This window comes from Euleptes europaea, chromosome 1, assembly GCF_029931775.1.
Source record: "Euleptes europaea isolate rEulEur1 chromosome 1, rEulEur1.hap1, whole genome shotgun sequence".
In the NCBI taxonomy this organism is placed as follows: Eukaryota; Metazoa; Chordata; class Lepidosauria; order Squamata; family Sphaerodactylidae; genus Euleptes; species Euleptes europaea.
The window spans coordinates 68330903-68358877 of record NC_079312.1 but is presented as its reverse complement, the minus strand read 5'-3'; the positions used below and the strand labels follow the sequence as shown (position 1 = coordinate 68358877).

At 43.1% G+C, this 27975-nt stretch overlaps 1 protein-coding gene across 13 annotated transcripts in view; it reads left to right on the top strand.

The window, feature by feature from the left end:
- ATP2B2 (ATPase plasma membrane Ca2+ transporting 2) overlaps positions 1-27975 on the top strand; it is a 384163-nt gene that overhangs the window by 293266 nt on the left and 62922 nt on the right. For 11 of the 13 annotated variants that reach the window (XR_008933969.1, XM_056866978.1, XM_056866984.1 and 8 more), the window contains 4 exons: positions 5865-5906; positions 11258-11422; positions 13099-13313; positions 14897-15139. Coding sequence is in view for 12 of the 13 variants with exons in the window: in XM_056866978.1 (XP_056722956.1) it covers positions 5865-5906; positions 11258-11422; positions 13099-13313; positions 14897-15139 (665 nt within the window). In the remaining variant the exon portion in view is untranslated. The remainder of the gene's footprint in view (positions 1-5864; positions 5907-11257; positions 11423-13098; positions 13314-14896; positions 15140-27975) is intronic. The other 2 variants (XM_056866987.1, XM_056866989.1) reach the window with 1 other exon arrangement.

Below are 27975 nucleotides of genomic sequence, written 5' to 3'. Positions count from 1 at the left end.
TGGAGTTCATTCTGTAATGACAAGCTGCCTGCTCTGCCACAGAATTTCTCCTTATAGTTTTCCATGTTCCTTCTCTACTTATAATGAAGTCTGTAACCAGAGCGGCCTGAGCTCATCATAAGCCTCCCTCACCAATCTTATCTCTATTGAGGCCCAGTCAATAAGAAAGATTTTACCTTAATATTATTGGTTTAGGTTCTCTTACAGTTGAAGTGTATCCTAGCTGGGTAAGCAGACCATTTCCTTGCAGTATCCTGAGTATATAGTTTACTGGCAGTCTAAGTTTGATCCAAGAGTAAAAATAATTCATTAACTTCTCCTGACTGTATGCCAAATCAGGGCTTTAAAAAATCAAGCCTCAAATTAGTATCTATTTTATTTCACATGTGTAATATTTCCTTCGTTATGGTTAGGGATGGGTCTTATTATTGACACCTCTACATCATAAGAATAAGTATTACCTTACACACTAGCACTCCATTTCTACTTTTTAATGAAAACCTCAAACAAATAGCCAATAACCCTGGTGATCAATTTGGTGGGAGTGCAGCCAACGGTACACATAGGAATGGGAGCAAAGAATCCCTTGGTTTGTGGGGGACCAGGGGAAATTGCCCGGAGATGCTTAAACTCCTGCCAGTTCAGCTCACTTCCCTTTGCCAGGGGTGAGCAGGCAGCCAATTAATCAATGAGCTGTTCAGCTGTTTGCAGCCTGTTCATGTGTATTCACAGGAACAGGCTACTTGCAGCAGTCGGAAGCTGATACTAAGCTGATGAGGGATCATCTGGGTGCTGGCTTCTGATCTGATATTGAGGAAATTTTGCTGCTCTCACTTTTGTAGTGGGGAGCTCAGAAGCATTGCTTCTCTCCACACCTGGCTTGTGTGGCAGAGGGAGGGGACGAATGAACTCCATCTTTTGCAATGCAGAGATTAAAAGAATTGCATCTTTCCTTCTCATCTTGGATGGGAGAGAACAGCTCTCTTTTCAACGTCCATGTATACCTATCCTGGGAGATAATGGAGGGTTAGCTGTGAGTCTGCTTCTTCTCCTCCCCCCCACCAGCTATTTTGGTGAGGGGTTGAATAAGAACCTAACAGCTGATTCCCTCATCATCTGTGGCTCAGTTCTGACTAGCATAGAGCTACAAACTTGTCCAGCAGCCATTTGAGTTGTTTGATGCAATCCAATCACCTCACATTCTGGTTGTAAGTGGTGAACAAGGTAAGTTCATCTGCCAAACAGGTCCACTGAGAAATTCACAGCATCCTTAAAATTGCCACAGTCACCCCAACAGGCAACTCTGAATATCAGCACTAAGACAACTAATATAGATGTGATTGACCTCAGCAGAAAACTGCTAAAACACACATATCTGAAGTTTAAAGTGCCGAACAAACAAGGCTGAACTTTGCATTGCCATAGCAATATAAATTATATTGGAAATTCTGAGAAAAGATAACTAGTAAGTTCAGAAGTGTCCATTGTTAAGATTTGAGAATTGAACTGGTCTGTGCACTACTGCCACTGTGAGTCAGTGAATTGGTTTTCATCAGAACTTCTTCTGTTGTATAAACCTAAGCCAACAGTACTTGCATTCTGTGTATTCAGAATGTAATTTAACCTGCAGTAATTTGCAACAAAAGACACAACAGTAATCCATTGACCCAGTGGTCTCAGAAATCTGCATTCCATTTACATTATGCATGGTCTCTTTGGGTAACTATATACCGGTAAAATCTTATAATTATTTCCTGTACATATCAGCAGTTAATGATAACGCCTTTACAGTCTACTTCTTACACCAGGAAAAATGAGTATGCTGAAACGTCTGTCCTAAAAGAGAGACATTGTCTTATGGTGGCTGTGGCATTAATTCCTGGACAATCCATATTGTGCCTGTTTTGGGGTCCAGCATGGTCAAAGAAAACCTGCACATTTTGGCAGATTTGTCCACTCCTGTACAGTTGCCTGGAGGACTGATAACAGGATGGATGGATTAAGAATGGGAGAGATTTGACTGAAAAATGCCAAAGACAAAAGCAGTCTTTTGATGAAAATATTGCAAAAAATAGTGTCTGTGGAAACAAATACTGCTTAATACTGTTCAAATACCATCTGGTAGGTGTTAAATATTTAAGGCATATCTAGACACTTAGTGAGCATTATAGGGAAAATCTCTGTTGCATGGAGATAAGATTGTATTATGAAAGTTATATAAATATATATTGGCAAAAATCTAATTAGGATTGGACACAGTCACTACTTTGATGGGAGACCACCAGAGAAGACTGCAGTTGCTGAGTGTAGGAAGGCAATAGCAAACCACCTCTGTTAGTCTCTTGCCTTGAATGCCCTCTTGATGGGGTCACCATCAGTCAGTTGAGGCTAGAAGGAACATTCGTCTTCTGCTTTATTCGAGAAGAACACAGTGATTCATATAAAATCCCAAGTAACTACATACTATCCAGTCTGTCAAGTCCAAATATTATATGTCAAGAGCATTTTTAAACAACTAATACAAATATAGGTTTGGGGGTTGTCAAGTCTCTCACTATGGCAGGAGATCTCCCGATGGCAACTCTCTCTTCCTGCTCAGACTGGCAGCCAGGAGATATTTTTTAAAAATCACCATGAGGAAAACATCAGTCCTCTCTGGGAATCTCCAGAAACCATATGGTTTTACCATAGAGTTTCCAGTGATTCCTAGAAGAAGAAGAAGAGTTGGTTTTTATCCCGACTTTCTCTACCACTTAAGGAAGAATCAAACTGGCTTACAATCACCTTCCCTTCCCCTCCCCATAACAGACACCCTGTGAGGTAGGTGGGGCCGAGAGACCTCTAAGAGCTGTGACTAGGCCAAGGTAACCCAGCAGGCTTCGTGTATGGGAGTGGGGAAGCAAACCCAGTTCACCAGATTAGCCTCCGCCACTCATGTAGAGGAGTGGGGAATCAAACCCGGTTCTCCAGATCAGAGTCCACCGCTCCAAACCACCACTACACCTTGCTGGCTCCTAGAGAGATGTGATGTCACTTCTGGGTTTTCCAAAGAAGTTACATCACATTATTGCTGATGGTGCCTCTCCCCCCCATGTCCCCATCCCCTGACATCTGCTGGTTGCCAGTTTGAGATGAAAAAGCTATCCTGTGTCAAGGCACAGTGGCCCCTGGTAAAAGTAATATAACTGAATGAACTAGAATTTGTTTGTGAGAGCTATGAGTATTAACTCTTTTCATTCATAAACGCAATCATTTAAAAAATGCCAGTATGGTATTGTAGTTCAAAGTGACTAGGACCAGTGACTGGATTCAAATTTACACTCTACCATCATGTTCGCATGGAAGACTTTGGAGAGCCACTCTTTCTCAGCTTTACCTAGCTCACAGTGTTGTAGTACATTGCACTATAAGGTGGTGGATGATGAACATCCTGGGCTCCTTGAAGAAAGGATAGGCTGAAATCCAAATAAATAAATAAATAATAAACTCTCTACAGCATTCTTTCTATAAATTAGCAAGATTGTATCAATCTGGGTCTACTGCAAAAATGCTGAGTCTGAGGTCAAGATTATATAATGAATACAAACTGAATAAAATGCTAATTATGAAGAATGGGCCATATCCACACATACACACCACAATGTCAGGAGAAAGGCAATACTGCCCACATAAAAAGGGAGGTGATTTCTGGCAGGTCCCACCAAAGGCCCCCATGCCACATTCCACACTGTTCCTACTGATCCCAAGACAATTATGCTCAGCGAGTCGCAAATTACAGGTAGTGGCAATGAGAATGAAGAGACAAAAAAAACTCTGTTCTGTAGGCACAGCAACACTCATAGTTCTGTCTGCAGGTTTCCAAAAGTGGGTGTTATTTCAGAGATAGTTGCTAAAATATCGGGGGCTACAAGGAAATTGCTGCCCTTACATATGTCCTTATGATCAAGTATCTTGTCAAAACTCATGTCTGTGATACATTGATATGCAATGTGCAGTTCCCTCCAACAGAAACACACCAAACAACTTTTAGCAAACTCAGCAATTAATCCTAAATGACTGGATTTCTGTGTGCCCAATTCAGAATTTCTATCTGTATTTGGTGAATTTTGCAGCAAGCGTTATGTTTAGCAGCAGATTTTCCCAGGCAAATGCGTTAAAATTGAACATTTGGTATTGTAATTTTTAGATCCTGTTAAAACATTTGAGTGGGTTTACACAGACAAAAATAAATAGAAATATGTTTCTTATTTGACAGGCTGATCTAGTTTAAAAATGCTTTGAGGATAATAAATTTATTTGAATATCCCTTACTCCAATTCAGTATTTCAGTCCTGGTCCAGCTCGGGGTACTCTGCAGGTAGAAACACGAATGCATGTGGAATATTTCAAGCATGTGTAGCTCCAAAGTTGTGCTAATAACTTTCTGCTGGGGCCATTTTTGTATGGGTAAACACCGTGGAGAAGAAGGCAGGAGCCCCTCCTTCCCTCACACCACTGTTTCGAGCTGAATCAGGCTCCTTGGAATGTCCCAAATGCTTTTCCCCATGGCTGCTGTGCAAGGGAAAGCAACTTGGGTTGACAGATTTTTTTTTTTTGCAATAATTCTTTGGAATTACAGAGAAATAGGATATCTTATAAATGTTGTCAGTCTTGAACATACGCATAATTGCTGGCAACCGCCATAGAATTGTAGACCAGATCGTTCTATAAACTTGTCATCTGCAATAAATCATGGCAGAGATTAGCGTACTCGTCCAAAAGCCTGAGTGTGCACATAGTGCTTGTATGAGTGCATTCAGCCACACCTATCTCAAGTTACATTCCTGAAAAGGAATGGATGTGTAGTTCTGCTTCCCCTTTAAAAAATTGGGGTGATTTCAGAGTAGGAGTGTTTTTTAAAAAATCTTAATCATATGCTGTTGGTGGAGCATCAGCCCTTTAAACTTTAAGGGCCTCTGTTTCTTTTTAAGTTTTTATAGGTGTGTATAAAAGAAACAATACAGAGAAAAATTAAGAAATCATGACCATGACAGCAGTTACAGTTGCATCCATTACATCAGAAGTGAAGACAAAAGTATAACAGACAGCAATATTATAAACAATACACAGTAGAACAGCACTAGCTCACTTTCCCAGTTGGTTATTTCACCATGATTCCTCCCCCCCCCCATTTGATGTAATAGAATATGAAAAATCTTGCCAATCTGTCAAAATAACTGTAGAATTTTTTTTAAAACAGTATTGATATAGAATAGAGGCTTGAATTAATTTATCTGAAGTGGTGCCCAGATTTTGTGGATTGGTATTTTTGCTCTTTTATTTTTAGCTGACTCTGTGATTGCTCCGTTTTATATTTTCTGCTGCTTCTGTTTGCTTTACTTCTTGTCTGTTTACTGTTACATATGTTTTAAACTGATTTATAGTGCACTGCTCTGAAGACTTCTAAAAGTAGAAAAGGGGCTTATAAATTCATAAATAAACGTGATGGCAAAGAAGCTTAGCTATTGCCCTGTGTGAGCTGAGGGTGTGCCCTACGAGTCATTGCAGAATCCTATGCAATACCAAGGGGTTTCAGAGCAGGCAAGTCAATACCAGAAGTATTTCTTTAAAGTACAGTATCTGAAGACCACTGGCTTCATTGTTTCTGTAACAGAGTAGTAAAATGATAAACTTTGTGATCAGGAAGTGTTTTCATGCGTATGAATACACCATAACAGTTTGCCATGAACTTTATTTAGAACATGCTCATGACATTGGGGCCCTTTTTATTTTATTTAAAGCCCCACCCCCTCATCATGTTCTGTCTCTTGTACTGATTTTTTACTGTCTGTTCTTTGTTGTCTGCTACATTTTTTATCATATAGGCAAAATGCAGGATGGAAATATGGAGAACAGCCAGAGCAAAGGTAACCTCCTTTCATATTAGGTAGATTTTTTAAAATGTTCTTGAATTTAGTTCAACAGATAAAGTAATAATCTTGGAGTCTGGAAAAAAATATGGGTTGAAAACAACAGTAAATGCTATACATTTCTAAGGCAAAGAAACAGTCCAGCAGAGGACATCATCTTCTGCAGGAACTCGGTGACTTGTTGCTCCATATCATCAGTGTTTCTAATTCACAATGTGGCCAAATCTGTGGACACTTGAATATAGAGATTGGAGTCATGAACAGACAAGACAGATCTTTCTTCAAACTGGAAAAGCACCCCAGGTTGGCAGAAAAATCTGAAATCTTAAAAAGGGGGGGCTTAAAACTCTACAAATTAATAGAAAATGGCACCTGTAGCTTTAAAAAAGAATGCCCTCAGTGATCAGCACTAGGCAACCAGAGCAGTATTGCCAACCTTCAAGATTTGGTTTCTGTCACTAAAAGACAGGGAGAGGGGGCAGGGCCTTTTTCAGGGCTGATTTGGTCTTTAAGGGAGGACTCATCGCTAGGCTTACCAGATCCCATTGGTCGATTGGGGGGAGGTTTTCTGGGGCGTGCGGTGCGGGCACGCGCCTGGCTCGATGCACCCACACGCTGACGCGCCTACATCACTTCCGGTTTACTCGGAAGTAATGGGGACGCTCTCTCAATCTTGCTAGAGCGTCCACGTCGCTTCAGGGTAAACTCTGAATTGACATAGGTGTGTCACATGTGCGCACATGCACGGGGTGCCTGCCAGCCCTCAGCTGGTTGCCAGCAGCCCGGTGGATTGGCGGTAGTTTACCCACCACCACCTGGCACTTGGCAACCCTACACATTGCGGCCAGGTCCATCAGCAACCACCATGCGACTTGCTACCACAACTTGCATGACTCAAACAACACTGGTTGCTTACTACTGTTCAACAGCAGCCACCCCAGGAAAACGTGTGGTATAGTACTTAGAGTTTCAAATTAGTATCTGGAAGACCCAGGTGCAAATCCATACTCTGCCATGGAAGCTCACAGTGTGACCTTGAGCCAGTCATACTTTCTCAGCCTAACTTACCAAACAGGACTGTTGTGAGTATGCTGCTTTGGGTCCCCATTGTGGAGAAAGGCAAGTTATACAAGAAATCAGGGCCAGATCTTGGGGGGTTCTGGCAGGGGCACATGCCCCTGGCACAAGGAGAGGGAGGGCACCAGTGTGGGAATGGGGAGTGCGGACATGGGAAGGAGTGCTGCTGCGGCATGGGTGTAACTGCCCGCCTGTGGCCTGGCTGGTGTACACGCCACTCGCTGACCCTCAGCTCGTACCAGCCGCTACTCTCCCTCTCTGCTCTCCCTCTCATTGGATTTTTCTCCATTCCCTGACTCCAGAGTGTGCATATGAACACATGGCACACTTCCTCCCCCCACGCCCCAGGCACTGCTTCCCCCAGCTCCATGCCTGCATGAAATAAATAAATAATAAATATAACTGAAGATGGGGGGCAGGTAAAAGATTGGTATGTACGTAGGCAGGAAAGTAGTGGGGAAAGTTGAGGATATGGGGAATGCCATGAGGAGGGAAAGAGGAATCAGTGTGGGAAAGGGAATACAGCAGAAAAGTGAGGCGCACCCTGCAAGTCCTTGCTGGTTCCCCATTGCACAGCTGAGTGCAATGGGGCTGGCACCCCACAACTGGGCCTAGCCCAGCAGCTGGCACCACACAATTGGGCCATAGTTTTCCCAGATAGAGGCTGCCAAGAGGAGGAAAGAAGGAAAATGTTGAAGACAGTGGGGCAGATAAAGGTAGGTTGGCTGATTGGTGTGAAGGAGAAAAGGAAGCAGGAAAAGGGGAGAGGCTATAGGGGTTTCAGGTAAGGAAAGAGGAAATAATGGGGGAGGGAAAATAAGATGCCCCCCAGGTCCTTGTGGATTTTTCGCTTGTGTGTATGTATGTATATACATACATAGATATATGCATACACAAACACACCACATACACACACACATATATATATGGAATATATGCATATTTACATGACAGATACGTTGTGCATGCCATTGTTTGCCTCACTGAAGCTGGAGTGTAAGGCCATAATGTGCTGATATGGCTTCAACACTCTGGGGCCATCACAGTTTTTTCCAGCATGTTTCAACCGATTACACCATCATGCTCATTTCAGGGAATTGGGCTTACAGATTTACTGCTACTTCTGTGCTTCTCATCTTCTGTATTATGCCTTCTCAGAGTACTGTGATGGTCATGACTGTCCAATACCAGGACAGGATGTGCAGTTGGCACTGTCTATTCCATGCTCGACCACCATGTATTCCATGATCAGTCATGGTTATGAAGGCATATTTTTAAAATACAGTAGATATTTCAGTGCAGTTTTAATACATGTAAGTTGAAATGTAAAAGAGCCTCATGGTGCAGAGTGGTTAGCTTTCCTGCAGTCCAAGCTCTGCTCACGACCTGAGTTCGATCCCAATGGAAGTTGGTTTCAGGTAGCCGGCTCAAGGTTGACTCAGCCTTCCATCCTTCCGAGGTAGGTAAAATGAGGACCCAGCTTGCTGGAAGTAAAGGGAAGATGACTGGGGAAGGCACTGGCAAACCACCCCATGAACAAAGTCTGCCTAGAAAACATCGGGATGTGACGTCACCCCATGGGTCAGGAACGGCCCGGTGCTTGCACAGGGGATCTTTACCTTTTTTAAAGTTGAAATGTAGAAGGTTATGTGAGCATACGGGGGAGAATCAAACACCTAACCAGAGATGTTTGCAATGTCTGTAGTGCAGCTCCTACACAGTGGAACATGCAAGATGATCTGCCATTTAAAGTCATCTCGATTATTATCAGTTCCATGTGAGAGTGACTGTAGAAGAAGCTGCATGTGTGGTTCTCCCCCATGAAGACACAATATTTGGAGTAAAATTGCTGTTTAGCTACTAAACATGTTTTTGTCTTCTGTTAAATCTAACTGTACTTATTTCCTCTGCAAATTATAGATCAGGATGGATTATTTTCTATGCTAAATAATATCACTCTCCTCCCTATTTCCCCACTTATTTATGTCTACTTCAGTTGTCAGATGGCAGTGTTTTGACATGTTTTGCTTTGCAGAAAGAATGTCAGTGCTATTGAAAATCTCAACACTATTGAAAATCTCAACACGTCTTCATTTATTTCTGAAATGCATAGATATGAGAGCAGCAGAAAATACAAAACACAAATGCTTAAAGTTTTGGTTAGATGGCACAGTATTGGAAATAACACTTTCAGTTCTGCTTGGGAAAAGCTAAATTGATTGGTTTTTAAGTATTCTTCAGGGAACAGCTACGATGGTGTCCTTTTGAACTTGTCCAGTAAACTCCTTAATATACTATGAGCAGAGTTCACTGAACATGCCCCCTGAGCCACCCCATTAAATTGAGTTGTGCAGCACCATTCTCCTGTCCATTGCAATCGGGATTACACAGGAGAAGTCTGCAGTTTTTTGTATCCTTTAGCTTGTTTCTTGTTATCGCTGCATCGTTTTGCTAAGAAGTATGTGAGAGAGATGCCTGGAAAATGGGAGGCACCTACAGTGTTGCAAACTTACAGTCAATATTTCAACACTTGTCTTTGCCTTGTCTCTGTGTTTTGTTTCGTTCTCATACCATGGCAACATTGGTGCTTGTAATTGTTATTTTCTGGCCATCACACAATTTATAAAGAGATTAGCAGTGCCTCCCTAAGGAGTACACTTTTCTAATTCTTTTGAAGTCAGTGGGCTAAGAAGGGTAGAACTGCTTAGGACAGCAGTGTCAGAACTTCAAAAGTCTCTGAATGGATTATGAATTAGGGCATGCTAAAGTGAATTATTAGAGTACAATTATGCCGAAGGGATGGCAGGACCCAATCCAGATCCTGCTAATTTTCTGTAAAACCAAGGGTGGTTCTTCCAAAGCTGCTTTTAATTAGTCATTTTTCTACCAGAAGGGCTTGCTCAAATTTTGTACGTACTCTGTGAGGACGGATTAAAATGGGTGGGGGCATAGGTGTAGGCATAGGAGAATTCCTCTCTTCACTTCTTTTCTTCCCTATGGTGCTTTAAGTTATTTACTTCATTTATACCCCACCTTTATCCCAAACGGAGACCTAAAACATCTTACATTGGACTCCTCTCCTCCATTTTGTCCTTACAACAACGCTGGGAGTTAGGTTAGGCTGAGAATAGCGGGCCTCGACTCACCGGAAAGGCCTGATTTGGTGGCCTGGGCTGGAAGTGGGGCCCGAGCCTGCTCTGCAGGCGGCGGGGTCAAGCGGTAGCCTCAGGCGGGGCGGCGGGCGGCTGGGAGCCTGCAGCGGGACCTTCCCCTGCCTCCGCGAAATTGCAGCGAGCGCAGGAGAAGCAGGAAGCACAGAACCTGTGGCAGCCTGTGTTTCCGCCCGCGCTGCTTTGCTCCACCCAGATTTTAAACAGGCCAATGGGGGCCCAGGGAGCTGCAGGGGGAACGGGTTTTGTTGGCACGTGGGACCTGGTTGCTGCTCAGGTGCAGCACCCCCATTAGGTCAGCAATGTGTGACTGGCTCAAAGTTAATGAGCAAGCGTCCACGGCAGAGTGGGGATTCATACCTAAGTTTACCACATCCTAGCCTGACATCCTAACCACTACACCACGCTGGATTGTTACTCATACTGGGTACTGACACCATGCTGCTTTATAGGGATTTGATAGCAGACATACTTCTTCACACAGGACTGCTGCTTCTAGGCTGTGTTGATTATGCTCTATCTCAAAAATATCCTAGAGTGTCCATTACGAAAAACACTTTGGAAGTCCTATTTCTGTTGCTTCAAAATAGGTGTAAGATAGCCACTAGCCACAGTACCGTTTTAGATTTGACAAGAGAGGAACCTGAGTCGCAGGGAAAGAGAAATGTCATCCCCTGCTATATCACTTCTTTCTTTCTTGCCCCTCTCTGCTGTCACCGCTTCCTTCTGTTCTGCTTTTTTCTAACCCTCCCATATCAGCTTTCTCGCTCCCCTTTGCCACTTTTTCTCCTCAGCTGTAGTTGTTTTCTTTTCTCAGCTTTTACTCACTGCCCGCAAACTTTTGCCTTGCAAATGGAGACACCAAAACAGTTCTTTCTGTGTTATTTCCAAAACACTTTGTGCTGTGAAGACTGGATAGGTGTTTAGAATCCTGTCCAAAATAATCCATGTTGTTAATTTTTCCAAGTATTACAAGACCTCCCAGCATCAATGGAACTAATTAATGCTGAAATTCTCCAGAAATCTTGTTTTCTAAATTAAAAGATAGAAGTGACAGTAAATTAAAGTTCTTAAATAACATTTCCCCCCCTGCTCTGCCAGCCAAACAACAAGATGGTGCTGCTGCGATGGAGATGCAGCCCCTGAAGAGTGCAGAAGGGGGAGAAGGAGATGACAAAGACAAGAGGAAAGCTAACATGCATAAGAAAGAGAAATCTGTCCTCCAGGGGAAGCTGACAAAATTGGCTGTCCAGATAGGCAAAGCAGGTATGGTGTGCATGTAATATAAAAGCCTAGGAGGAGCACGCTTGGAAGAGTTCAGATTTATTGGCAGCAAGATCTGTATGATTTAGACATATGTATATAACAATGGCCACATTCCTTAGATATGGTGAAATTCGGAGCGGGTGGGGAGAAGATGAACACTAGAAAGTAATGCCTGTGGGCTGGGATCCGGAGGCACATGTTGTGTCTTGATTCAGTTTGAGGCAGAGGTGCAGGGGAGAAGAGTTTAACCATTGCTGATCAAATATTTCATTTCCAGGGTTAGGAGCCCTGGAAGTCATCCTATTTTTTCTTTCCAGGGCTAATAGCATCATTGCGATGGGATGGGGTGGAGAGACAGTTAACAGCTGGCATAATTGTACTGTACATAAGATGAGCCTGCTGGATCAGTCCAGTGGTCCATCTAGTCCAGTATCCTGATTCACTCAGCACCTAACCAGTTGTCCTAGTGGGTGAAGAGGGCATTGATGCCAGGGCCCTCACCAGCGGCTGGTATTCAGAGATTTGCTGCCTCCGGATATGGAAGGTCACGGTCATCATTATCTCCACTGGCAGTGAATTCCCATTGAATTACTCATTGAGTAAAGTAGTATTTCCTGCTGTATGTTCTGAACCTATTTCCCTGAATTCTAGTATTATGGGAAAGGGAGAAAAAGCTCCTTCTGTCCTCTTTCTCCAATCCATGCATACTTTTATAAACCTTTATCTTGTATCTCCTTAGCCGTCTTTTTTCTTGACTGAAAATTGCTGTTCCTTATAGGAAAGATACTCAAACCATCTAATGTTTGCCCTCCTTGGTATTTTTTTTTCCAGTTCTGCAATGTCATTTTTGAGGTACACCGACCAGTTCTACACACAGTATTCCAAATGAGGCCCCTCCATAGTTTTATACAAGGGCATTATAATATGCGGCCACTTTATTTTCAGTCACTTTCCTAATAATTCCTGATGTGGAGTTTGCTGTCCCGCAACCTGTTGACCCGCACTCTGGGTCAACATTTTCATTGAACTTCCAACAACAACCGCTAGATTTCTTTTAGTGTCATCCTCAGCCAGCTCAGTCCCTTTCAGCATATAATTAAAATGAGCATTTTTTGTTCCGATATGCATCACCTGACACTCACGCTGAACTTTTTTGCTGCGTGGTTGCCCACACTCACCCAATTTAGAGAGCTCTTCCTGCGGCTCTTCACAATTTGCCACAATTACCACCATCCTGAATTATTTGGGCATCATTTGCAAACTTGGCTACTGTACTGCTCAGCCCCAATTTCAGATCATTAGCGATCAAATTAAACAGTACTGGCCCTAATACCGATTCTTGTGGGACCCCACTGCCCTCTTGACTCCATTGCAATAACTGTCCATTTATTCCTACTCTCTGCTTTCTGTAGGAAATTTAAACCTCTTCTCTTTCTCCCATACTGTGATTGTGATCCAAATCAGTGGTCCATATAGAGACTCTTTCCCTCAAGAAAAACTGAGAAGGTCTTTTGACAGATCTCCTACCATCACATTAATTTTAGTGCCAAGATATTTTATCATATTTTTTGTAAAAAATATATATATATAAGAGAGAGAGAAAAGATTGTCTTTACATCACAATATTTTTTTAAAAAAATAGTTCAGTAAAGGATTAATTTTCATTCCTGTTTCAGGTTTGGTGATGTCTGCCATCACAGTCATCATTTTAGTACTCTTCTTCTGTATTGACACCTTTGTAGTCAACAAGAAACCATGGCTGCCTGAATGCACTCCAGTCTATGTTCAGTATTTTGTGAAGTTCTTCATCATTGGTGTGACTGTGCTTGTAGTTGCTGTCCCAGAAGGACTTCCTCTTGCTGTCACTATTTCCCTTGCTTACTCTGTAAAGGTAAGTCAAGCCAATCTCAGAACCAAGGTGAATGGAAACAAGTCTTTCAATTTCTTCATGAAAAAACAATTCCTCTAATTTTCTTTGCTAGTGGTGGGTGAGTTTTCACAATGGATTTATCATTTGACAAGGTGTGAACAGCATGCGATGACATTTTTGTTTAAAGTTTGAAATTCTTCACATGCCTAATACTGTTTAAATGAAAGATGGGAAGCAAACTTTTCCCTCTTATAGCACATGGACAGGATCTGACAATAAGGCAGAGAAGCAAGCCCACTTGGAGACAGTCAGTGGTTTCTACATAATTGGCAGTGATTTGTAAATTAAATAAAAAAGTAATAACTCCCTTTCCACCAAAAATAGTCTGATAGTGACTGAGTATGCTCATTGCTTTTCAGAAACCACAGAATGTTGAGGAGTTTGGCCATCAGTTAAACTAATCATGGGAGGGGGGTGTTGGCCTGTTCAAGCTACTGAGAGTTTATCATATTCTGGACATACAAATCCACCAAAAGTTTTCTATACAGGATAGGGTGTGGGAAGAATATCCCTGTTCTGCACTGTACCATCTGCACATTTTCATTGTCAGCTAACCCTGAACTACAATAATCTATACATCTAATAGTGACATATGACCCACATCTGCAGATACCTAAATATGGAGATTGGGACCACAGTGACACTAAACTGATTTTTCCGCAAACTTGGGATAATCTCCAGGTATGCAAAAAAATCTGACAAATTAAAAAAAATTGAGGTTTAAATTCCCCCAATTTGATAATGATGATAATGATGATAATGATGATGAAGAGGAGGAGGAGGAAGAAGAGTTGGTTTTTATATGCCAACTTTCTCTACCACTTATGGATGAATCAAACCGGCTTACAATCATCTTCCCTTCCCCTCCCCACAACAGACACCCTGTGAGTTAGGTGGGGCTGAGAGAGTCTGAGTAGCCCAAGGTCACCCAGCTGGCTTCATGTGTAGGAGTGGAGAAACAAATCCAGTTCACCAGATTAGCCTCCGCCGCTCATGTGGAGGAGTGGGGAATCAAACCCAGTTCTCCAGATTAGAGTCCACCGCTTCAAACCATACACAGCCCGGATAACCTACAAGAACCAATGAACTCTGACAGTGAAAGCCTTCGACAATACATTGGGGGAGATTCAAAAGCCCAAAAATGATAAAAGTAGCGCCCATAGCTTGATGTACCTTGTTAGGTAGGTGGGGCTGAGAAAGTTCCGAGACAACTGTGACTAGTCCAAGGTCACCCAACAGGCTTCATGTGGAGGAATGGGGAATCAAACCTGGTTCTCCAGAGTAGAGTGGAGGAGTGGGGAATCAAACCAAATTCTCCAGACTAGAGTTCATCGCTCTCAACCACTACACCGTGCTGGCTCTCAATAGCTACCTTAGAGGAAGTATGTTGAAATGCATATCTGATACGACTGAGTATGCTTTACAAAGCCAAATGTTATTTTGATGAATTGCTAATGGATATCACATTTAAAATCCAGGAATCGTTATGTGCTTACTACTATACCTTCTTTACTAAAATACGTTTTATGTTTTTTTCCCATCAGAAAATGATGAAAGACAACAATTTGGTCCGTCATTTGGACGCATGTGAGACTATGGGTAATGCTACAGCCATCTGCTCTGATAAGACAGGGACTTTAACAACCAACCGAATGACTGTAGTACAAGCCTATGTTGGAGATGTCCACTACAAAGAGATCCCTGACCCAGATTCCATTCCAGCCAAAACTCTGGAGTTGCTGGTTAATTCCATTGCCATCAACAGTGCTTATACTTCAAAGGTTCTGGTAAGTGGGTTTTGCTTCCGGGCAATTTAAAGGAGGGGAAGAATTGCATTCATTTTGATTATCTTTGTTGATGCTATGGAATTTATTATCCAGTTTTTAAAGAAAAAAACATTAAGGTGATCACAGTGGTAGCCAAAATAAGAGCAAAAGTTTGATGAAAACGTCAGTGCATCTGAACATTTTAAAATACTATTATTTTATGTCTCTTATATTACTAGCACTTTGTAACAACAATTTTCAACAAGATAAAGCCTTTAACTCCCCTCTCCACACGTACACATACTCAATTTCCTTGCATTCTTTCAACAAGATAAAGCCTTTAACTCCCCTCCCCACACATACACACACTCAATTTCCTTGTATTCTTTGTCCTGTAAACAGTTTGGGTATATTGCTACTAATGTGCGATTGTTATAGATCACATAGTGACTATACCTGATGTAATAGCACTACCTAGCTAATTGGATTTGCCTGTATAATAAAATAAAAATTGGATTTGCCTGCATAATAAAATCATTGTAGGCAAGGGAAGATCATTTTTCTCACTCTGAAGTGTGTGTGTGTCTGGGGGGGGCGGGTTTGATGGAATGTGCGCCTTGGTGGGAGGGGAGGGGCTGTGCCTCAGTGGTAGAGCATCTGCTTGGCATGCAGAAGGCCTCAGGTTCAATGCCGGGCATCTCCAGTTGAAAGAACTAGGCAAGTAGGTGATGTGAAAGACCTCAACCTGAGACCCCAGAGAGCCTCTTTGCTGAACCAAGAATCTGATTCAGTATAAGGCAGCTTCATGTGTTCATGTGGGTTCACTGCCCACTAGTGCCACATGCCAAGACTTTTGCCCTGGTCCAGCTCTTGTAGCGCATAATTATTTGTGACTTGTTTAGGGTTCAGAGGAACTTACATAGATTTGTATTGGGATTTGCATTTCATTCTGTACATAGCGACTTGGATCCTCCATCATGCTGCTGCTCGCGCTGCGGTGGGAAAACTGTCCTCTGCCTTGCAGCAGTTTCCTCTGGCAATAGGTGTTCTTTGGCTTATAGCAAGATGCTGTTCTTGAATGAACAGAAGCTCTGGGAACCAGATGAAAATGATATGCAAGAGAACCACCCCCACAGTGCAAGCAGAAACATTGCTTAGGACCCAAGTTAAAGAATGGGAGATGGAATGTTGTCACAATTGCTTTCACAGCACGAGTGTAATATCTCTTTTCTAGAATAGTATCTTCCCCAAACGTTTTTCAGCCTTCTGCAAAGGGGTGTGAAAAATCACCAATAAAAGGGCACATTGTGAAGAAGGTGAAATATGCCTTGACAGGGAAAGGGCAGGATATAAATCCAATAAAATAAAATAAAAATAAATAATATCTCTGTTCTCTCACTACCCAGTTTCACCTCAGATGTAGAACGTTATCTTTAGGATTATGTAAGAGGCCATGAATAAATTATATTAGTAAAAAAATAGGTTATACACGTGTTTTTCCCTGTATAAAAGTGTTAATTTTTTAAAAAGAGACAGAGCAAACACTGAAATGTCGGTTTGGTGCAGACTGAAAGTGAAGTATACACAAATGATGATTCATGAGAATTTATTGTGAAAAAGCAATTATGTCTCTATGAGATAGAAACCCTCCATTATTTTCTCTACTTAAGAGAGGTGTGTTATGGCATGCCTTAAACTGTAGTCTAGGCAATATGAGGAAGTTGGTTTTTATATGCTGACTTTCTTCACCACTTAAGGAAGAATCAAACCGGCTTATAATCACCTCCCCTTCCCCTCCCCACAACAGACACCCTAGGCTGAGAGAATGTGATTAGCCCAAGGTCATCCAACTGGCGTCATGTGGAGTAGTGGGGAAACAAATCCAGCTCACCAGATAAGCCTCCGCCGCTCGTGTGGAGGAGTGGGGAATCAAACCCGGTTCTCCAGATCAGACTCCACCGCACCAAACCACAGCTCTTAACCACTACACCACTACATCCCACAAGAACATTTTCATATTTAGTCTTATTTATTCATTATTTTTCCATGCTCTTTCTGCTAAACTTGAAGAGCCTTGCAGTAATTAAAACCAGTGTGATGCTCCCCCTGACCAAAGCCACGTTGTCCTTGCTCTGCCATGATTGTCCCTGCAGTGGAGGACCTGCAAGGCCTCAGACTGAAGAGGGGAGGAGGATGCACCACCTTGTTGCTCTTCCTTTCCATATCTTCTATTCTTTCACACTGCCTGAGCAGGGATACTTCTTTCTCCTTTGCCATCTGTAGATTCTCCATAAATAGACTACCCTTCCAATGCCCTCCCCTGGCTTGCTCCTCTCCTCTACCCCTTCATCCATCCAGAAATGTCCCGATGCCATATCTTAGCTTCAGCCAGTTCCCAGAATGCTCCCAGAAGGCTTGATGATGTGACTGACTCCACCTGGCTGCCAAACTCTATTACTGAACCCACAGTCTGCAGGACTGTCCTTATAAAGGCTGGATCATTTGTCGAGAAGGCCCTCTTCCTCATCCTGAATGCCGTCACCTCACATAGAGTAGGCACACAAAGCAGGAGTCAACTGCTTTGTAGACGGTGGAGGGTAATGGCAGATAAAATGCTGAAGGTTTTACCAGATGAAACAGTAACAAACAGCCAATTGAAATTCAATTGTTTTCTATTTCAGAACGATTCCTTGAATAACTGAAATGATGGGCAATGAACAGCGCTGCTCGGGAATGAATAGGCATTTCTAATTTTGTGGGTGCTCCGTGTTTCAACTATTATTAGTATTTCATTTGACTGCCTTTGTGCAGGAATGCATTGGTTGTCAAACATTTAAATAACTTAGAGCACCCAACATCCTAGAGAAGCCTGTACCATTGGAAGAGCTGTATCAGAGTCAAGAAGGAATTAAGTGAAATTTAAGAAACATGGTGTTTTAGTTTGCATCACATGTGGCTTTCACAATGTCAAAGAATAGGATGGACTACAAAGAACTGAGAATTCAAACATTACAACATTTTTGTTTAGGAACTGTTGTTATATATGATGCTGGTTTCATCCACTTATTATAATATTAAGTTTTTCTTATATTATCTTATTCTGTTAGCTTTTGCTCTGATGTTATAGCCCACAGAATATTGTTTGCAGGAAGAAGATACCTGTTCATGCTATTGTTAGAATATGAATTAAGCCAGGGGTTGATGCAACAGCTGCTTTTGGCCCTGTTTGGACTTGATATACAGTTTTCAGAGCTCAGCAGGCAATCTCAATCAAATGAGCAGTGGGACAAGGCTTGTGGGTAATGGGGACTGGGAAGCTTGGAGATCTCACAGTGGTTGAGGGGAGATACATTACACTCTTGATGACATCACTGCAAGAATGTTAGGGCTTTCTGAATTTCAGAATGGACTCAGGAAATTTTGCAGTATTTTGATAAAACAGCTCATGTTAGACAAACCCATTTCAAATCAACCCAATGGGAGTTTGTGGATTACTAACCAGCACTGGGTCGCAGTGGCAGATCCAGGAATACCCAAGCCTCTGAACTTGGATGGTGAATGGAGGCTGATATCATTTATAATGTTTGCAGGGAATTGTCAAGATTCCTTATTTTAGACTTGTCTGATTCTGTGATAGTTCATTTGCCTCCAGCACGGACAGTTACTGGGCATGCTAGTGAAACTGAGAGGTAGGACTGTGTGTCATCTGCATATTGATAGCATCGAATGCCAGACTTTTGCCTATTTTACCTGGTGGCCTCTAAAACATGAGGAAGGTAGAAATTGTTGATGAAGCTTCATAAATAACCTCATTGTGCACCCAAGCCAAAAGCTAGGCTGGCCTGTGTCCGAAGATGGAAGGTATCCCAGTATGCCTAAAGATGGAAGCTGTATTGGAATGGTACTGTTTGTGTTCAGGTTTTGCTTGGCAACTGGGCTAAAGCAATGAATGACATCAGTCCCAACCCTCAAGAGTATACTGTTTACTGCAGCAAACTTTGGAGTTACAGAAAAATGTGCAGCATTGTCAGAGAAGGAAAGTGGGCAGTAAATGCAAATGGTATCAAAATTCATATAGGGGATGAACAGTAATAGTGCATGTTCTCGTCACTTCTGACTGCCACACTTCTTTGAATGCTGGCTTCTCTCTGGTTTTTCAGTGTTCCTGATCATGTAAGGTTGTATGGGGGCTCCATTTTAACCTTTAAAATCAACATAATTCAGGAGAGGTCATAGCATGTGTGATCTCCACCCCTCCCCGCCATTCATACAATTTATGCTTTAAAAACAAGAGTAACATTTGTCAACATATAAATTATCTTTTGTTTGCACGAACAGTATGCTTTTATTGATGGAAAGCAGTCAAACTTTCATTGATCATGGTTCAATTTCTCCGAATTTGGTACTGCTTTATTCCTAAAATAATATACTATCTACAGCTCACGACCACAACTTTGCTACTGAAGATATTAGCTGGAAGTGACCATTATTCACTTAAACCTTTTCGCACCAATTGATTTTTTCATGTTGATTGTGGTATATGGGGGCAAACATCCAGGTCATGTGTGATCAAACAACTTGTCAAGACCTTGCTTTACTGTTTCCTTCACCCTGATTTCAGTGTGACGTACTTCAAATTACAATACAGATGGGTTTTCAGAAGGAATTTCTTTGCTCTCTTAACTGTATTCAGATCTGTGGATTAGATCCAGCCAACATTTTTGCTCCATCTTTCCTAGTTCTTCTTCCCACAGCCCCCATGCACATGGTGTTTTGTCCATGCAGATTATATGATCCTCACCATAGTCTTTGTGGGGGGTCAAAGGGACCCTCCTTCCTTTTTCAGTAGCAGAAATGCTGGTTGGAGCCAACCCTATTTTAACTGTAAATAGTGCTGCATGTAAATTTACCCTCATGGCTTTCATATATTAGACAAAGAGAGCAGTGATCATATTGCTTCTTTATTATCTTTTGACTAAAGAGGAGCAGTGTAGAGCCACGCATAATGTTAAGAGCATGGGGGTTTTAACTTATATTTTCTGTTGTGGGGTAAGTGTACAGGCAGAAGGACACTCACAAAAGACTCAGCAAGTTGAGTGCTTAACATGGCAGAATTCATTTCTGTTTCTTTCCTGCTCAGACCATCTTACTTCAGCATTTGTGTTACCTCAGCAAATATGGGGTTGAGAGCTTACATTTGCCAGGATAAGAAACCCTTTATAGTATTGCTACTTGACTACATGATTAACTCAAGACACTGGAGCTACGTTGCCATTGATTACCGTCTCCCCCCCCCCCAGGACAAATGTAGTTGAACTGATATTCATTGCAATTCACAGTAATGGTATCAGCTATTTATGCGCTTTTTCCAGAAAGTTACTTATTTCAGATAAACAGCTTAGGCCTTAAAACATGAATTGCAGGAGAAAGGGCACAAAGTACTAAACCCCAGAACCATGCAGTAGTAGTGTGTAGTTCTACAGAATTGACTTCTGATCATAAATTTTCATATTTCTAATGAACAACATAAAAGTAGGAATACTTGAGCACCTGCTGGTTCAGCTCACATCCTGTTTGCCAGTTGTGATCAGGCAGCCTGTTCTTTGATGGACTGTTGAGCTGTTTACAACCACTTTGTGGTTGTTCAGTGGATAGCCTCAATATATTCCTCCCCAATAGGACAGGATAGTGCAATCAGCGTTTCACAAAGCATCTAGTATTGTTTGACTGTGTTATTTGTGTGTGTGTGTGTGTGTGTGTGTAAAAATAACTATACACACTATACGAGAGACTTCTGATTTCCAGTTGTTTATTTATTTGCTTATTTATTTATATTATTTATAGTCTGCCTTTCTCATTGAAACTCAAGATGGATTGAACAGTGTAAGTCAATGTTATCTACAGGATGGGACATCCAAGAAACAATGCAGTAGGGTTTCTGAAAGCAAGTAGAAATCTGAAACCAAGCTAAAACAAAGAATAAACATTTAAACATGACACATTAAATTATGCAGAAATTATAGAGTAGAAGCATACTTGTAGCAACAGCCAGTACATGACTACAGCCAGTACAGGCTACAGTCCCTATCCCTTTACCAAAGGATCTGAACCATTTCAAAACAATGCAACTCTGTGGGGAGGGGGAGCCCTGAATATTTCAGTTTTGTATAGTATGCAGTAAGGCAGGAGAGTGGGAGCCTTCCTCATCTTATCAGGCAGGCCATTCCATAAGGTGGGGGCCACAGCAGGGAATGTACGGGCATTTGTTGAGCTTTCCCATTCTTAAGTTGGCACCTGCAGAAGGCCCTGCTCAGATGAGTGAAACTGTCATTGCGTAGTACAGGGAGAGAAGTGGTCCTGCAGATTTGAGGAACCAAGGCCATGAAGGGCTTTCCATGTGGTAGCCAGTAACTTCTGGGCAACCAGTGGAGTGACTGCAGAATAGTAGTTATGCATGGTCTACCTAGTTCCCGATAATTACCTAGATGTGGCATTCTGCATCAACTGGAGTGTCTGAGGTGACTTTGAGGGAGACCTGTGTAGAGTGCATTGCAGTAGTCTAGTGTCAGCATTACCATGGCGTGGATCCGGGTGGCCAGATTGGCTGTGTCAAGGTAAGGGGCCCATCTTGTGGGCTAGACTGTTTTGGAAGAAAGCTTTTTGGTAGCTGCATTAACTTGCTTCTCCAGCAGGAATAACCCCCATGGCTCTCAGCTGAGTCAGCAAGAATCAGCTGAACCCCATTGAAAGTAGGAAGCACAGTGTCCTTCAAGAGCACTACCTTCCCAACCAGTACCACTTCTGTCTTGTCTGGGTTCAGTTTCAGTTTGTTCTGTTTTGGCCTTTTGTCCACAGCAGTCAGGCAGTGTCTAAAGACCGCTACCATATCACCAGGAGGTTTGGCTTGAGAGAAAGAGAGCTGGGCATCATCTGCATATTGATAGCATCCAATTCCAATGAGCACTTTCTTCTTGTTTCAGCATATAGAGAAAGTATTTGCCTTTTCAGACTCAGCTTTCTTGATCTGGCTGGACGACTATAATGTGGTCTAAATGGGACTGCTCTTAAAGCCAGCTCAAAACTTTCAGTGTAGTTCAAAATGCAGCAGTCTGAGTGACTAGACCCCACTGTTGGGAATCTATAACACTTGGTTGCTTATTTGTTTCTGGGTTCAATTGAAGATGCTTTAAAGCCTTTCTGACCTTTAAGCCACCCATTTGAAAGATTGTCCCTTTTTCATGAACCCATGCTCCAGCTTCATTCTGCCCACTGATCCTTGCTTCTATTACTCCTGTGCCCTCCTTCCCCTTGCCCATGAGTACCCAAGAGGCAAAAAGGAAGGTTGTGTGTGTTTATATGAGAGGTCTGGGATTTCCCCCTTGCCCCTCCCTTCCTGCTGTATGGAACAGTGCTACCTCTCAAGCTCTGCCTTTCTCTCATGGCTGGGGTATGTATGCCTGCTGCTTCTCACCTCCTTCTCCCTGGCCAGAAACTAACTGTAGCCCAGTCAAGAGTGTATGGTCTGTGTGTGGAGAAGCAGCCAGGTACCCTAGGTGAGACCTTTCAAACACAGTCTGAGATCTTTATCTACTAAAATACAGTCTCAGTTCATTTGCGCACAACAGCCCCGGAAACACTATATCAGAACTAAGAAAGGAAATAAAAACATGAGACTAAGTTGTACAGTCACTGGTGTTACCTTAACATTTCCCTGCATAGAATGGACACAAGCGCACTGGAGCTTTGAAATAAAGGCTTGTCAAGGCAGACCACTCCCCTCCCCTGTTCCCCGGTTCTTAACTTGCACCCCTTTCTCACAGTGTATCAGACCTTCCTCTCCTGAGTCCCAACTGGGAGGGTTTCACTTTGACATAGCCTGAAATTGGTTTTGAGCCGCCACGTGTGGTGCCTTGCAATCCTATCAAATTAAGGCACATGATCCCAAACTTTTTATGGCCCAACTCAGAATATGCAATAATGTGGAGTTGATGGTTCTATTTCCAGGAAATAATGTTTTCTCTAAGATCAGGGACTCCCTGAGTATTAATCAGGGCATCCTGCATTTTTCTATCAACACAGTATTATCATATTGGATAAAGCACGGTTAGCCATTGCTAGATTGTAGACCTTATTTTTCATTGCTCTAGTCTTGTGTAGTGGGTCATTAGAAGTGGTCACAGGAACATTGTCCTGATTTTAGAGAGTGCTGCAAGTAGCAGTGTGTGTGCGTGTGCATGTGTGTGTGATAGGATTTCATGAGGTTCACATGCTTGGCAGGCAACATACCATTTTCTACAACCGCAGTTGGTCATGAGCTGAACTTTAGATCTCCTTACCTTCCTGCTATCTGACTGAAAAGGGTACAGTGCTGCTGCAAAGCTGTTCAGCAGTCAAACAGGTTTGCAGCTGCACTGTAACTGTGGTGATAGAGTTTCATTTCCCTCTGCCTTTTGGGCAGTTTTGCACAGTAAGTGAATTATATTTTGTATCAGGGTCATGACTTGGGTCCACTAATTAAATGTTGTTTTCTACCAAGTTGCAGCCGACTTATAGCGAGCCCATAGAGTTTTCAAGGCAAGAGACGTTCAGAAGTGGTTTGCCATTGCGTTCCAGTGTGGAGCAGGCCTCCGCCCCCACAGCCACCCCACCAGGACCTAAACTAGAAGGGGGGCATTCCAAGAAGCGGAGCTAAGTCAGCTTCCTAGCCCCTTTCGCCCCAGGAACACCACCTTTCATGGCAGTGGGGCATTTCCCCCATTTTTCATTGTTTACTTTTTTAAAAAGTGCTTCCCCCCCTCCCATGGCGGCCAAGAAGCCTCTGAGGAGGCGGTGTGGCTGCACCGCTCCTGGCCGCCGCTGATCCACACACACCCCTTAGGAATGGGCTGCCTCTGTTCAAGGCTGTGGTAAATTGTGGATCAGTGCACACTGATCAGCAGATTAGGTAACTGCATGAATTGCATACACGAAAGCCTGTTTTCTCTTCATTGTCGGTGTTGAACTGCATTCAACGTTTGTTTTCTAAACAACTTGAAAACTTCTCAGATGAGATTTTAGAGGATACCAGTAAGGGATAACACATTTTAGTTGTTTTAAAAACATTTGACTAAACCTTTTTGGTTTTAAACATAAATGATGAATTATTGAATCTTTAGCTAGTAAGTAGGACAGCAAGTGAGAAGCTGCAACTATTATCACCAGTGTGTTCATCATATGGCTTCTTACTCTTTAATAATAATTCTGATAGGGGATATGTTAAGTACAGATAATAACTGCCTAACTTGCTTCCAAATAATTATAAGGCAAGTCTCTGAAAAGGCAGCATACAACTTTTCTAAGCAAATACCGTATTTTTCACTCCATAAGACACACCTGACCATAAGATGCACCTAGTTGTTAGAGGAGGAAAACAAGTTTTTAGAGGAGGCTTTAAAGCAGAGTCCCTGGAAGCCGGGCGGGGAGTCTTGAAAGTTCTCCATGCTGACATCCCAGGCAACGCAGAGCACTTTCAAGACCCCCCCCCCCGCCTGGCTTCTAGGGACTCCCTGGAAGCCCATGGGGGGGGGTCTTTAAACTCCTCACCGCTGCCATCCCAAGCAGTGCAGAGCAGTTTAACCTCCGCACACACACCCGCGCTTCCCGGTCCCAAGGCTCAGCTGTTGGGCGGGTCCCCGCCCAACAGCTGAGCCTCGGGACTGGGAAGCGCGGGGGGAGGTTAAACTGCTCTGTGCTGCCTGGGCAGGCAGCGCAGAGCAGTTTAAAGACCCACCGCCCCCCTTCCCGGGACTCCCGCCCAACAGCTGAGCCTCAGGACCAGGAAGCGCGGGGGGAGGGGGGAGGTTAAACTGCTCTGCGCTGCCTAGACAGCTTTGCCCTTCTCCCCAGGGCCGGATTCATACACATTCGCTCCATAAGACGCACAGACATTTCCCCTCACTTTTGAGGAGGAAAAAAGTGCATCTTATGGAGCAAAAAATACGATAAATATCTTCCTCAGTTACTTACTTCCATGTGAACATTTTAAAGTAGCTTTAAGTTATGATATTTGCTTTAGATTATTTGGGCAGTTCTAATTAAGCACTATGGAGACTCTGTCTGTTTTATATGTGTATAAACAAGCATTTAATTGTGCAGTTCATGTCTATTACAGCCCCTCTTTAGGTGTTGGTACACTCATGATGGCAGGATATTCTAATCTGACACAGATAAAGCTCGGCTTGGTTTATTATAACTGTAGCAAAACAGAAACTTCAGGATAGGAGTCCTCACATAAATTCAGGATAAATCATTAGGGAAGAGTCCACATCAGGATACACTACTAAGGTCTTTTATGCATGGGTACTTAGACTCACATTCACCCCTGGACTGACTCGGTTGTTCCTTGGAGTTATGCATGAGTTTTCTGTCCCTCAGAGTTGACCTCACGCCCACCCTACACTCTCTGGGTCTTCCTGATGCACTTTTAATGCAATTCTTAGTTCTTCTCCAAGATCAATTCTGGTCAAATTGTTGCCATTACTGTGCATAAGCCAAAGTGCAGGTGTCTACACCCACGCCCCCACACTCCCCCATTCTCATGTTTCTTCCTCCCACTTCTCCTCCAGCCAGCCTTCAGCCATGCCCTCCACGAAGCCCCAGGAAGCCATTGATACTGGAAAGGTATCTCTGGACACCTTCTGCCATTTTTTTTATATGATGATTTATCATTAATTTGATTAAATATAATTAAAACTGAAGGCAGCCAAGGCTAAGATCCAGCGCTCCCTCACCCCCCAGGGGTAAACCAAAAGTGTGTGGGGGGGAGCATCAGATCTTAGCCTCAGCTACCCCCTCTAGTATTAATGAAATTATTTAACAGCATTCACCAGAACACTCCAGCCATGTTACCAACCTAAAAGAAGTAAAATAACCTCTTTGTCTAGGAAATATCAAAAATTTAAAATTAAAAGGATTTAAACATTTTAAATCACAAATTTACCAGTTAAAATTAACCAATACCATCCTTAATGTTATTAGTCCTTTCCAAACAGGTCTTAATTGCCATGATGCAGAATTCGGCTGCTTGAGCAAGACAGAAAGAGTCCCCTTCCTACAGAAGAAATTTCATTTCCTCTTCCTCTGTGCTGAGCTCCCTTGAATTAATGATAAGATAAATCAACTTCTGCCGAATACCTTCATAATAACTGCATCTGAGAAAGACATGGCTAGTATTTTCAGTTTCCCCAAGGGCAATTTCTCTCCAATAATGCTGAGGGTAAAACTGATTATCTCGCAAGGGTTAAAGCTATCCTTTGCTTATTCAGCTCTAGAGTAGATAAATATTCAGCTGGGACCAGTCGGTAGCAAGTTCTGATAGGAGCTAGATAAACTGGGGATCTCCTAAGCTCTGTTTGTCTTTTGATGTCACCTATCCTTGGCTTCACTAGAGACTTCGCTTGCTCTCGATTAAGCTCCAAAAGAGATTGAGGAGAGAAGCCAAGAATTTCCATTCTTTCAGTTGAGTGCGTCCACCATCTAGATATAAACTGTTCCAGCCTAAGCAAGGGTAAAAGACCTTCTGAGGCCTCATGTACCTTCAACCAAAGTGAGCTAGAGGCTAAGGTAATTCTTGCCTCAATTGTCAACATGCCTGTTTCCAGACAAAGCCTCTCTCTAGTATATTCAAGCATCTTTGGCATCCTCTATGAAAGAAAAGTAGGATAGGCTTCCCCCCCCCCATGATAATTACCTTGGATTAGAGTGAAGGTTTGATCCAGCACAACCGGTTCTGCATTCATTCTTCCTTCCACTGCAGTTTTTTTTTTTTTCAGAAGAAAATATCAAGTGTAATTGACCTATAGTTTCAGAGAGTAGCCATTTTGGTCTGCAGTGGAACAACTGGTCTTCAGTGGAACAACTAGAGGAACCAGCGTGGTGTAGTGGTTTGTAGTGATGGTCTCTTATCTGGAGAACCGGGTTTGATTCCCCACTCTTCCACATGAGCAGCGGAGGCTAATCTGGTGAACTGGATTTGTTTCCCCACTCCTACACACGAAGCCAGCTGGGTGACCTTGGGCTAGTCACACTCTCTCGGCCCCACTTACCTCACAGGGTGTCTGTTGTGGGGAGGGGATGGGAAGGTGATTGTAAGCTGGTTTGAGTCTCCCTTAAGTGATAGAGAAAGTCAGCATATAAAAACCAACTCATGAAAGACCTTAGGAGACGAAGGCGCTGCGCCGGTATTATGGGCCCCCACGCTGGCGTCTGGGCTACTTACACCAGCGTTAGTGGCCTCAACGCCGTCAGGGAGGCCCGGATGCTGACGGAGCCTTCCGCCCGCGTCCAACCGGTGTAAAAGCCCGCCCCGGCATTCTGGGGTGTGTTCTGGGAGGCGTTCCCGGGGTGGGCCAGGGGGCGGAGCTGCCTTTAGGCAGCCTCCTGTCCCCTTTTGCCCCAGGTACACCGGCAGCAAGAAGAGCTGCACCTGCTTTTCTCTATGGGACGAAAAGCCCTACTTAAAAGTTTAAAAGCCTTTTTTTTTTTTTAAGTTTTCGGTGCTGGGGAAACAGGTTAGGAGATGCCCCAGTGGCACCTCCTCCCCACTGTTCCCCCATGCTGAAAGCTCAGGAATGCACTGTTATAGTTGGAGAAGAAGAAGAGTTGGTTTTTATATGCCAACTTTCTCTACCATTTAAGGAAGAATCAAACCGGCATACAATCACCTTCCCTTCTCCTCCCCACAACAGACACCCTGTGAGGTAGGTGAGGCTGAGAGAGTGTGACTAGCCCAAGGTCACCCAGCAGGCTTCATGTGTAGGAGTGGAGAAACAAATCCAGTTCACCAGATTAGCCTCCGCCGCTCATGTGGAGGAGTGGGG